This window comes from Clarias gariepinus, chromosome 16 (genome assembly GCF_024256425.1).
Source record: "Clarias gariepinus isolate MV-2021 ecotype Netherlands chromosome 16, CGAR_prim_01v2, whole genome shotgun sequence".
NCBI classification, from domain to species: Eukaryota; Metazoa; Chordata; class Actinopteri; order Siluriformes; family Clariidae; genus Clarias; species Clarias gariepinus.
Window position 1 is genome coordinate 16,736,488 of NC_071115.1, and position 13,995 is coordinate 16,750,482.

A 13,995-nucleotide genomic window follows, 5' to 3' on the forward strand; every position below is an offset into this window, starting at 1 on the left:
ATGTTGAACAACAGGCTACTAATACAAAAATTGCAAAATTTGGTAAAAAGAAACACACAATCTGTATATAATATTTTATTTTATAGCATTATTTATTTTATAATAGAAATAATTAATGTGTAATATTTTAAATGTATGAATAATCAGGATAGTTGGAATACCAGTGGCAATATATATTGTCCAGATGCTGTATTCAGTCGTGGAGTTTTAAAAATAAATAAATGGTTTCAGTTTTAGACCAAATGTAAATATACATTTTTGTTGCTAATTGCTAGTGTCTTTCTCCCAGATTTTAATTAAATAAAAGTAATCATAAATGAAACAACTTACTGTGTGTATTTATACTCGGTGGAATAGAATACAGTTTGGGACACCTTAGTGTTAGTTGTCAGCAAGAAAAACCTTTTGCCTGTTGACTCAATTTTTTCCTTATTATTTATTGTGTCTTCAGCTGGTTTATACAGGCTGCTGCTGATTTAATCACTATGCTTTAATTGTATTAATTTGCTCATGGGATTTGGTTACAGGAGTAAATTTCAGCCTTCAGTAAATGCTCATGCCAATGAATCAATATGTTTTCAACGAAGCCAACAAGTTATGCTGTTTTTCCCACTATGAAGTATGCCAACCTCTGAAGATCTTGTTAGTGACTCAGCTCACATAAGTAACCTTCAGAGAACCAGGGCCTGAGTTTCAAAGATGTGTAGATATCCATATATACATATACATCTGTGAAGAACCAAACAAGATACGTGAACGAGATCTTTGTACTAGAATGTCAGGCATCGACATGTCAGAAGGTTTTCACTTCCTAGCCATGGCTTTACATTATCAGTATCGAACAAAGGGTCCTGCAGTTCTTGAAGCTGCTTCATAGGCTTATAAAGTTTTCATGCTATATTCACTATGACAAAAAGACCAACATAATCACAATTATACTATAAATACATCCTCTTGAATGGGTATATAAAAACACTTCCTTTTTACAGTAGTGGTTCTGAACGTGTACCTGTCTGCGTGCAGCAGATGACTCTTATGATCGGCTCTGTTTCCCTGAGGTGACTCAGCAGGCCCTGTCAGATCTTAATAATTAGTTACATTCACCTTGAACAAAGTTTACAGAACAACCGCTTTGAAGATGAAAGAAGGGGTGGCACTTCCTGTCATGTGTTTTATTGCAAACACCGGCTTTATCTCCGTTTGATGATGGCTCTAAGGTCGATGCTTGTTTTTCAGCACATCTCCATGTGCATGATATTTACTGTAGGAATATTAAATTATCTTAGTGTGTAGTGCTTGCTCTAACTTGTCATTTCCTTCCAGCTGTTAGCTGAGGTTCACAAGGTTAACACAAGCATAATTTCTGTTTGTATTTCACAGTATTAAAAAATGAAGATTTATGCAGTTTTATCGACACCTTACTCGCTATAATGTGACAGCTGCCAAGAAGAAACATCAAAAACGCTAAAAGACGGATGTATTTATAAATGCATCATTTAAAGTTTTTCATGTAGCTCTTGAAACTGTTTATTTAACCCGACACAAACATTGCAAGATAATACTTTAAAAATATGCTACAGTAATACACACTAGAAAAGCCAAGCTTGTGTATGATTAATTTGATTGATTATGCTAAATTGTCTCTAGGTGTTAACAAGTGTGTGATGGTGTGTGTGTGTTAATGATAGCCCGCAATAGACTGGAGCTTAACCTTGACCAGGATAAAGCTCTTACTTAAAATGAATGAATGATGCATACAGTATATACAATGTTATGATTGCAGATTCATCAGGATATTAGCACTTGGCCTGCATTTTATTATTATTTCATTATTTCATAAGATAGCCCAGGCAGCATTCTGTCCAGATGAAAAGACTTGAAAGAATAGGTTCAGATTCAGTCCGTTGTGTACATGTGCATTTATACATGTGTACAGAGATTTTGTGCACAATGGTGCTGGTACAATAGATTACTTCTTTTTGTTTGTTTTTTTTAACAAGAAAATGAATTTCCAAATTTGTTGCAGTAATAACATGTGTATGATGTAACTACAATACAGCTAAATTAAAACCATAAAAAAATAAAAACCTCTTTAGAAACATAAAGAGGATATACTTTGATATCAGTGCTCATTGGCATAGTGGTTGGCAGGGTCGAGGGTCCAATTCTCGCATCTGGTCTGTGTGCATGAAGTTGGCATGTTTTACCCGTGCTCCGGTTTCCTCCCACAGTCCAAAGACATGCAGATTAGGCTAATTTGTGTTTCCAAATTGCCCAAAGTGTGTATGTGTACCCTGCAATTGATTGGCAACCCAAACAGGGTATACCCCACCTCATGCCCTAAGTCTCCTGGAATAGGCTCCACATGGTAAATGGAATAGAAAAAATTAATAAATGCTCATATAGTGTAATTTTATGCTATGTATTTTTGTAAGTACTTATTTTTAGGGACTTACACGCAGATCACAGGAAATGTGTTTACATGGACCCTAATATTCTATTTATAATAGGAATAATCTGCCAATCAAAGTAAAACTTACTTACTTTACACTTGCATATAATCGTTTCTTTTCCTTCTCAAACCTTTCTTTCCTCAAGGTTCAGAATTTTAGGTTTAATAATTTTTTTTCACAAGTTTTATCATGTCAACCATAGATTTCTCTCTATGAAAGTAAGTGGTCCATGATTACATAATGGACCAGACTGTAGAAAATGCAAGAGGTTTGGTGGGGTTGGACTAGGCATTCCCTAAATTTCAGTTCCAGTTTTCCTCAAGAATTTAAATTTTAATGTTCATTTCATAAAAAGTGAAAAAATTTTCAGTTTTCAAATAAAATGTTCGATTTTTTTTTAAGCTAGCTGAAGAATAATCAGAGCTGCTGTTACAATTGCTCACTTACTGGGGTATCATGATCATGATCAGCAGCGAGTAAACATCACTCAGCAATGCAGCAGAATGCAATTTACTTCCACCAGCTGGTCTTTTTTGCATTCCAGTTCATAACAAGCTGTCATTTTCTGTATCAGATCGTCGGCTGCTATTTTTGAACACCACGACTGTTTGAGGAACTAAATGGACAGTCTCATGAACAGGATGCAATTTTTTTTTATGATTTATTCATGATTAATGGAGTCAAACAGAAGCATGTTTTTAGCTTTGTGATGTGAATTTGATTGTACGATAAACACGTTCTCATGCCGACTTGATGGAAGCCAGTGAACTCCATATAGATTTCCCGAATCAGACATATCTTTTCTCTTAATTCCAGATGATTGTGTCCAAGTATGGCTCTCAGTTCCGAGGGAATTCCCAACACGATGCACTGGAGTTCCTGCTGTGGCTGCTCAACTGCATCCATGAAGACGTCAACTCCACGTTATCATCCCCATGTGGAAACAACAGGATCAAAACCAGTGGAAAGGTCAGTGTTTACATAATGAGTGTTAATTAGACAGATTTAAATGGTATCAAAGTAAGTTTTACAAGTGATGTAGGAAAGAATGAGTTGACAGAGATAAATGCCTCAGGATTGATTGAACTCATTTTGAAGTTTAGATTGCCTCTGGGCACTTAGGGCCTTTTCACACTTGGCTCAAATAATCGACTCTGTACACAAGATCTATTTTAAGCTTTGTTTTTCCGGGGCTAGAGCTGTGTATCTCATGTTTTTGTGCACAAACGGTTCCTTTCAGACACTGGATTGATTACGAGATGAAACGTAAAAGGGTTGTGCTGTTACAGGAAAATAATTTAAGATGAAGTTGATTGTTTTCCAATACCTGGACATTTTGACCTGAGAGAAAGCGAGTCATAAGGGTTTGCCATTTTAAATATCAGGCTAGCTAGCAATCATTAGCTACCTAGCCAGGCTAACCCTACCTAGAGTTGCTTAGATTTTGAACCTATTTACAATAAATAACCAAGGGGTAAATAAGGTTATGGGTCCGTGTGTACAGGAGTGAGAGTGTCCTGTGTAACAAGGTGCAGTAGCTATGGTATCGATGGTAAAACAGTGTAATTGTAAAAACATTGTGCGGTAGATAAGATCACGTGGTTAGCTTAGCATACCGTACATGTGTACAGAGCTTTACCTCGTTACCTGTGTGAAATAATTCATGCTATGTGTCTTCATTAAATTAACAATACTGTATGTTGTATTATTTCAATAGTGGTTTTACTGTAGCTATACAAGAAGGTACTCCGATCCAGGACAATCTAGGAGTAACGGAAATATTTTCCATCACTATGAATACTATGCACGCTGGGTTCAACAAATTATTTAAACACACCAGACTGTTTTGTACATAACATTTTATTGTAGATATGACAGAAATCCTTTACAAAGCACTTAAGGAATTACATGAACATTTAACATCAGGGAAAAATACTAGTTATCCCTCTGATACAAATTTCATTTGATTTAGCTGCAGTCTATTTTCTTCCCTGTTCTCAATATAAGTTTTTTTTTTTTTCTATTCCAGTTGACTTGGATAAGTATCTAATATTTTTTTACTTTGTGCCTTTGTTGTCTTGTTTCTTTTTTAATTGGATGAGGTGATAAAGCCTCAGGATTGGCGTAGCATTTCTCATTCTTTGGTTTCCCCACACCTCTAGGCAATGCCTTTGGTTACAGCCCTGCGTTCACCTGTTTTGGATAGTAATGAGGGAGTGCTGTCATCTGTGCTATTGACACCTTTTGTAGATTAACTCATTTATTATTGAAATAATTTTTTATTCACACCAGTTTCATACCAGTCCAGATCTTTTGATGCATCGGGGTTGTTCCAGGTGTTAACAAAATTTCGATAAGATAAAAAGGTGTTGATTGATTTTCTATAACAGCAGCTTTGGCAGTCGGGCCAGCTTCAAGGCAGACCACAGCCCTGTATTACTGGGCTTGGATCAATAAGGCTGATGAGAGATATATCTACTATAACATAAAGGATAACTATGGGTGTAATGTTGCACGTATTTGGATTCATAGCGTTCAGGTACAGGATGTTTGGTTCACTGTGCGTTATGATCCGAGTGAATCCAGTCCTGCTTTAACTAGTGTTGGGGAATTTTCTCCATTAATTCTGTTCATGCAGATTGAAGGAACAGGCAGCATGTGAGGACTTGTAGCAAAATATTCAAATAACACTTCATATATTTGGCATTTCTACAGGTTTTAAATATATTATATCTTGAGTTATATCCTGAGCATTAATTTCTGCCTAGAATTCGTCGTTTTCAACTTTAGTGCATTCGATATGTGAAGTGGAAAACTGAATGTTTGGGTTTTATTTTTTTGGTGTAACTGTGGTATATTTTCATTCTTAAATAGTAAACTGTATAATCAGTGTTTTAAATTTCACAATTGAATACACTGATCAGTCGTAACAGTAACAACGCAAAATGTTAACACATTAATATTGATTATTACTAGTAAACTGGTGAAAGTTTACACTTAAAGGATCTGCCAACATCCTTTTGTATCATGAAAGACATCTTCATTGATTCTATTAAGAAGAAAGGGTTCACTGAGTTGCACCTAGTGTAAAAATAGCAACAGTATAATCACTAGCAGCAAGTAGTGCAAATAATGTTTAAAACTATCCTTTAAATATCTCTCATTAAAAAGAACCATTATTTGCAGTACCTGCTATAGATAGTGCTGTTACTATTTTTAAACAACTTAGATACCACCCAGATACCTAGACATAGGTAGGTTTAATATTATTTTATTTAAGTGAAAAAAAAAAGGGTATGTGCATTCCTTATATCATGTTCCAGCGATTAAGGTCAGTTTTTTTAGTATTTGTACAGGTTTATATGGTTACACTTTAAATTAATTATAATTGGGAATATGTGTTTTTATAAACTCTCACAGCAGTGAAACATGACACCAACCGTGATTTTGCATACTGTTACACCTCTAGTGATAATTAAAACGAAATTGTCGCATCTACTTTGAGATATATTTCACAACATTTAATTGTTAGAATGGTTAGAATATACAGCATTTCATTAGTCAGCTGTATATTCTGGATGTGCTGTTTTCCCTGGAGGTGGGCGAGGCTATACATGTCACATAACAGAGCCAATAAAAGCGATAGTTTACCGTGTATAGACAGAGTGTGGGGAAGAAACAGAAAAGAAAAGGAACGTAGAATATTAAAAACTGAACCTCCAAACATGAATGAGCAGATCAATGTATGTTTATTCTTTTTGTGGGAAGTATGTGAGATGTTTTGCAAGTATTATATAATATAAAATACAGTATCTATGTTGACATTATTAAATGTAACATCTGAATTGAATGCAAGTGTGCAGTAAAAAAAGAAACAAAGCTGCACAGGTGATGCTCTCAGTAAAGGGATGTAAATGAGTCAATCTTGTGACCCACTTATATTAATTCACACAATCTTGTCTACCATTTACATAAATACAGAGGGATATACACAGGGCGTACAGGATCACACATGATCATCCGAATGAGGATGCAGCTTGTCGAAGTAAGAACAGGGCGGAGCAAATAGAATACGATACATACTTAGAAGCCTAGTACAAAGTAAACACGGCATAGAATATCAGAAACAGGATAAACGAGATGCCGTAATTTACTGTTTAACTCTGCACATTAAAAGCACAATAGAAATAGGAGGTATATAATATATATGTATATATATGAGAGAGATAGAGAGAAATAAATATCGTTTCCTCAAAGCTTCAGCAAGTTAAGGTTATACTTAACTGTTCACTGTCATAGTTGCTCTACCGTTTAAAGATCATCTTTGATCACACATCGGGAAAGTTGCTGCACTTTCCCAAAAGGCAGGATCGGGTTTCTGTGCCCTTTTCGGAAGGAGTAGAGGTCAGAGAACATGTCTGTCATCATGATCACCATGCTGATAGAAGCACTGGTCTCAGAGGTGTCCATCACAGATATTCAGTTCAGGTTTATGCAATGCTTCCCTCAACCTATAGCAAAAACCTTTTCCTTATTTAATTCAACAAACTGATTGGAGTTAGGTTATTATGATTAAGTTTATGTTTATCTTCATCGTTAGTCTAATCTGTATTCTGTGATTCTATGTTAATTCAAAAGTGTTTTTGGTTTTCTTTCCCAACCTAAAATGTATTTTATGGTGTGTTTATATACTGTAGATAATTGTCTTTTGTGAGCTGGTTGACACATTGATAATGTTTTTAAAATAAGCATGGAAGTTATACCTGTAAAGGCATACTGCCACTGCTGGGCCCTTGAACAAGGCCCTTAACCCTGTCTGCTCCAGCTGTTCCCTCTCAGGGCCAAAGACTGCATAAAAGAACTAGACAAACCCTTTGCAATGTTTCTTTCTGTTGTAAAATTGAACATTTTAACGGTGGGGATCTATGGGCGTTGAAGCCAGCTTCCAGTGGAAATTCAAGGAAATACATATTTTGGCCCCTCCACGTTAGCGCTTTGATTATGGCTGACCCTGTAGTCTGACCCTAGCTTCCCACAAGCTGGGATACAGAATGTGCAGTACTGTGCAGTAATGGAGTATATGTGACAAATAAAGGTTTAACTTAAGTGCACACAGTGTCCTATTAAAATTCCAGCAGGAACAAGTACTATACTCGAACAGAAGTGCAGTAGATATCAGGCAACCTACACTGTAACACTCCAGTATTAACATTTTTTTAAATAAATTTGGTGAAATATACTATAACGCCGAAAAGATGACGACCATACACACACACACATGTGCATGCTGAACACCCTATTCTGGATTTATAACCTATTTTGCTGTTACCGTAACCTCCATGCTTCTGTCGGCACTTTCCATTAGATATTAAAGCATGGCTGTGGGAAATCATGCTCATTCAGCCACAAAAGCATTAGGGAGGTTAGGAGTTGGGTTGAGGTCATGGCACTGTCCAGGACACTCAAGCTTTTCCACCAGACATGGTTTAGGCTCTATTGTTATAATGTAGGAAATTTTAAAGGTGTGAGTGCTTCCAATTTTGTCGCAGTACTTTGGGGGGGGGGGGGGGGGGGGGGCACTTACATGCAGCCGTGATGGTCAGGTCTCCACCTATTTTTAGCCATAGAAAGCTTTGAGTCCAGATGTTTAACTTTCTAGCAAGGGCCATCTGGATCACGGTACATGTATCATGCAACATGCTGTAGATTTGTCCTAAAGTTGATACTAATATTATTTATTGATCACTGAATGACAAAACTTGACCAACAACCTTTTCAGTAACTGTTTCATTAACATGTGCACTTGCATTTACTAAATGACCTATTTAGAGTTATCCTTTTCATACAAAGATTTAATTATCCAGGGGAATGCTTTTTGTTTTTTAATCATGAAAAATCTACATGGGTACCAACATTTGGCTTGAGAATGACATTTTTCTTACTTTTGACTTCAGGTTGACTTATCTTTAAACTTGACTCATGAAAACAGCAAGGAAGAAAAATCTCTGTAGTAAAAACCAGATTGTGGACTCCTAGTAGTAAAATGCTCCCCGTCACCGCACTTTGAAATCCTACCACTGCCTTAGCAAGGATTCGCTTCCTTCCCCCAGTCAAAGACCTGTGGGAATAAGGGCTTCTCTCGAGGGTGTACCAGTACACTCCAGAATACTTTGTAACGATAGAAAGAGCTTCCCAGGTTTCAGATATTTCAACTTGAAAATGAGCGAAATTAATGTAATTTACTTTATAATAAGAAAGTCATTAATAAGTATATAGCAACTGTATTAATACCATTTTAATAGTGTTCTTCGGAGTCTTGCGGTCTTCTCGTAACACCTGGTTAGATCTGGCAGTGAGAAAACTCAATGTGTGAATCCAGTGTCCACACTTAGGCAGGCTTAACATAGAGTAGTTTGTATACAGAATAGAGGGAAATAGGGGAGGGTCAAAACCAGGAAGTACAATAAGAAACAGAGAACAAGGAGCACGGTAAACTAATGGGACTTAGACTTAATGGGATGATAAGATTTTGCAGTAAGACAAAGAAACAGCAGGGTATAAATTGTCAAACTGGAATCTACAGTAAACACAAAGCAACTGGACATAATTGTATACCAACAATGACAGGACAGGAAAAGATACAGGGCCAGAACAGAAACAAAACCAGTATAACCCATGTTGGATTGTGAACTAATACACATGATACTAACACTTGGGATTCCTGATGATTATGAGTTCTAGTACTCGTTTATGCAGTTTTAGTTGTTTTTTTTTTTTTTTTTACATAAGCATATATGTGTTTTTTTATGGTTTGCCAGTTCTAATATTACATTAGGCTGTAAAATATTCAAACAGGCAAGTAGAAATAGAAGAAAATGGCATGTAAGAAGTATCTTGAATGTATAACAAGCCCTGTAAGGAGGAAGCACCACAGGACATTGTGGATCTCATTTTTTTTTTTTTTTTTTTTTATCAGTGTGAGAACATGTAGGCTGATAGGGCACTGCTTGGTACTGGAAGAATCCACCTCCCACAGCACTGTACCTTTTAATGGGGAATTGCTCACGCAGGGAGGATGCCTATGCTCAGCTTTTGTCCTTCGTGACTTCCTTTCTTTCTCTTTCTTTATTCAGTGTTATTCATGCTTCCTTGCCAGTGTAAAGATGTTTCCTTTGAACCCTAGAGTGGAGCACATGGACTGTGATTGAAAAAGGGGGAAGAAAATCTCAAGGCCCTTCTTCAGTGTTTCTCACTGATTTACTGCATCTACTTGTAGGGGGTAAAGCACAATCCCAAACTTGCTTGTTTTTAACTTCGCTATATCTTGAATGTTAAGGGCAAAAGTGTTGGTTTAACTTGTTCCAGTTGTCCTAAAAAAAATGAAAGGACGAGGAAAAACATAAACAGCGCTACAGAAATAGTTACCAGATTTAATTTCGGCCGATGTGATGAAAACCTTCATGTGGACTGTCTAGTTCCAGAATTATTAAAGCTTCATGGGAACTTAGAATTAGCTCAGCGTGCACCGAAAGTGTAATTTGAGCAAAGAACCTGTTTTGGAGTAATACTGCTAGGCTTTTTTTTTTCTCTCTCTCTCTCTCTGAAAGTATCCCGCTTTGCTGTTGCTCTGGTTTTTGTAGTGAAGCTCTGATTAGTATGAGGTAGGCCACCGAAAATCCCTTCATTCGCGAGTCGCTGCACATCCTAGCGAGCAAGGGAGGGGGCGAGGATCCCAGGCTTACCCCCTGCTCTTGTTGCTGTAATTGTTTTAAACATGCACTGGGTCATTTAACAGGCAAGAGTCTCCAGAAAATAGGGGACTTTCCCCATCTGTGTCCCATGAGGGGACGCTATCAAGATCTCATTTTATATCTATTGCACAAGTTTTAATGGAGGTTGAAAAGTTCGCCCCTTGTTAACATGCAAGTTCACCCTTTTTTGGCATTGACTTTGGTTTGTTGACAAGGCATTACTTTGGAAACAGAGCTGGTGTGAAGCCATCTTAGAAGGAATGAAAGCAGGCTTTTGTGAGGAGGCCAAAGAAAGAGGAGCTTGTTTCACACATTTGAGCCTTGAAAGAGAGAGAGAGAAAGAGAGGTGAGAAAGTACACTACCGTGCACGGAAGCTTCGAGAGATAGAGAAAGCAATTCCATGTACAAAATTGAGACAGGCAGTCTCCAAAAATAGTTTCAGCAGTATAGACATACTGCCTTTTTTTCTCTCTTTCTCTTTCTCGTTTTCTCCAAGGCAGCTCCAATGATATTGCAATATCTGGATAGAATGATTTTTTTTTTGTGCGATGTAATGTGTAAAAAGGTAATCAGTAGAAATCTGCCAATGGATAAATTGTGATGTGTATCTGTCTCAGAACGGTAGTCTCCGATATGGAATGTAGCTAAAATCTGTTGAAGACAGAGTAAAATGAATTTGATAAAGCTGTGGGAAAGACCTGTGCCCAGCTGTACATGAGAGGAAATAGGAAAGAGCTCTGCGGAGAGAACCTGAACCAATTGTCAGTGATTACTCCAGGAAACTAGAGCATAGTACACATGTCTGTGGCAAGAGTTCAACACGGGCACAATGAAGAGAAGTGTCTGGGACGAAGCTTTGGAGACATTTTAGACATTATCATCTTACCACTGGCAGCAGCTATCAGAAGTGATGATCGCTTTAGGATATATTGGATGGCATTGTTTATTACTGTATTTATTAATTATAATTATTATACATTTTTAAATATTTCCTCTCCCTCCTTTCTGATTTATTGATTCCTTTGTGACGTAAGTGACTTCCGGTGACCTTCAGGCACTCCGCTACAAATGCTGACCTAAGAAGAAGCAGATCGTCTCTCAAGTTCACCAGGCAGAGTTTAGGTTCGAAGAAGAAGAAAGGGTCTTCAGTTGAATTTTGAGCACGGTTTAAAGATGGCTGTAGCCCTACTACTGTATGACTAATTCTCACTGACTACAGACTTGCTCTTAAAAAAAGAGAAAAAGACTTTTTTTGTTTTATCAGCAGTCTAGGGAGCATATAGACTGCAGTAATAGACATAATTACTTTTTGAGTGTCTGGAACACACACGCACACACCTTTAGACTCCTCTCGAGAACACTAATACATTACTTTACCAGCCGAGCAGAAAAAGGCCAGGATATCCAGTATGTGGTTACGGAGCGACTTTATGATAGAGAGATTTGCTTTTACACCAGGCAGTGCAGTCAGCCAAGACAATATGACATCCTAGCTCAAACATTTCCGTTATCAGGTGACCCATGCAGTATTGGAAGTGTCCATGCTGAATTTGCTTTCGCTTATTACCAAGCTTCAATGCATGCCAACTTGGGACATGTGGGTGGAGTTAGAAATAGAGCAGACCACTGAGTTATCTAACACGATCGTCACTGAATCGTCTGGATGAAGTCTCCGGTCAGAATTTATTTTCTACCTTAACAAAAAAACTGAATATATATATATATTATTCCTTTTAAACCACAACAGTTTGCCAATGCAGATGTCACCTTCTTAAAAGGGGAAAAAAACATAATACTTCTTATCTATTTGTGCTAAAATTGGATGTCAGAGTTAATAAGATAAAAAACAATGGGTTTTTACAGTATGTTACAGACAAATGGCATGAAGTACTTTATCCTTCAAGTCAGAAAGCACTGACAGTAGAGACGCTTTCTAAAACTGACAAATAAAGATCATAGAAGCCCAGTCTGAAAGTATATTGTTTCCTACACTAGGTACAAAGTAATAGAGATTAAAGAGATTATAGTCAAATTTAATTTCACTGTGCAAAGTGCATACAGTTAGCATCTTAGCAGAAGTGCAGAAGTGACCTATTTACAATAAATAACAACAGGGGGTAGAAGTGATTAATGTATAGAAGATGCAGTAGGTAATAAGCATGTGGTGTACTGTATATATGTAATATACAGGATAATGTGCATTGTACAGTGGATAAGGCATGTCAAGAAGATAACTATGCATATATAACACAATATACATATGTACATTTATGAATGTCTTTGATACAGTATGTACAGAATAAATATGGGTGAAATTTACAATAGTGTATATTATATACAGCATATACAGTCTATACCAAGGCTGCCCAATGTGGGGCCAAATGCCATGTTTTGACTGTCTTTGTTTTAAACCGCCATGGAATCACGGTATTCACACTCTCTCCCCCTCTCTCTTTCTTCTGGATTTTATTTTAAATATTTTTGTTTCAATCTAAAGTTTACACAACAGCAGAAGAGTGATGATTGTAAAATTAAGTTTATCTGGAGTATAGAGTGTATCGTTATATTACTCTTAGGTGAACTTTAATGTAAAGTAATTTCACCTAGAATAAACATCTCTTTTTGTTCCTTGACCCTGGACCCTTGTATAACGTTTGGCCCTTTATACAAGTAGGACAGAAAATGAACATCTCTGGTCTATACAGCACATATGGAAAATTACAGTAGAAAACTCTCATAGGAACACTTACTGTATTATCTAGTATTATCTATCTATTATAGTGACATGGTGGTTAGCACTGTGGCCCCGCACCTCCAGTGTTGAGGGTTTGATTCCAACTTTGGGTGCATGTGCATGGAGTTTGCATCTTCTCCCCTTGCTTAGTGGGTTTCCTCCTGCTGTTCCGGTTTCCTCCCATATCCCAAAGACATACAGAGTATGTTACTGTAACTGACCACCTCGTGTCCTAGGTTTCCTGGGACCAGCTCAATTCCCCTTGCGGCCCTGTATACAGGATTAGCAGTATAGAAGATGAATTCATGAGTGAATTATGTATTATTATACTAAAGAATGTAAATACACCCAAATGGTGAAACTGCAATAAACAAAATAACTAAAAATGGCCACTGAAAGAGATTTCACTTACGAACAGCTTTGCGGATCTCGAAGTGGACTGACAGCACAACTGTACATCTCTCTAATGTAATTTGGAACCGCTAAGAAAATAAGCAATAGCAGCAATAATTTTTAGCTTTTCTGTTACAGGTGCTTCTCGGAGTTATAGTGCATGTTATTCATTAACATATTCATATCCAACACTGAGCGTCAATGGGGAGAGCTGAAAGGAAATAAATGCCGTCCTGTGTCTGGTTCTGAAAAGCTGCCAAGAACTCTTCTCCATGGAGGACTGAGTGTTTTTCTCTCTCTCTCTCTCTCTCTCTCTCTCTCTCTCTCTCTGTGTGTCTGTCTCTCGCTCCCCTTTTGCATTAGGACTGTATCTCCATAGAAACCGGCATTGGGCAGGACCTCAGTTCCTCTCAGTATAAAAAAGGTGGGAGAGGGAGAGAGACAATGAGACAGATAGAAAGGTGGGGGGACTGGGCAGGCGGTAGTTGAGGCAAATTGCAAATCATCTATTGCACCCAAATTGTATTGCTGGATAATTCGTGGGAAGAAAAGACAATATATCCAGATCTGCAAAGATCCCATTTGTATAAGAATTGTGGTTGGGCAGCTTGATTTTATGAATCAAACCAAATATGCTATTAATAGGATCATCTCAGTCCAATG

General features: G+C 37.3%; 1 protein-coding gene across 1 annotated transcript in view; it reads left to right on the top strand.

Moving 5' to 3' along the window:
• Positions 1-13,995, top strand: part of usp43b (ubiquitin specific peptidase 43b) — a 99,135-nt gene that overhangs the window by 13,683 nt on the left and 71,457 nt on the right. The window contains exon 2 of the mRNA XM_053514021.1: positions 3,270-3,422. Coding sequence (XP_053369996.1) covers positions 3,270-3,422 — 153 coding nt within the window. The remainder of the gene's footprint in view (positions 1-3,269; positions 3,423-13,995) is intronic.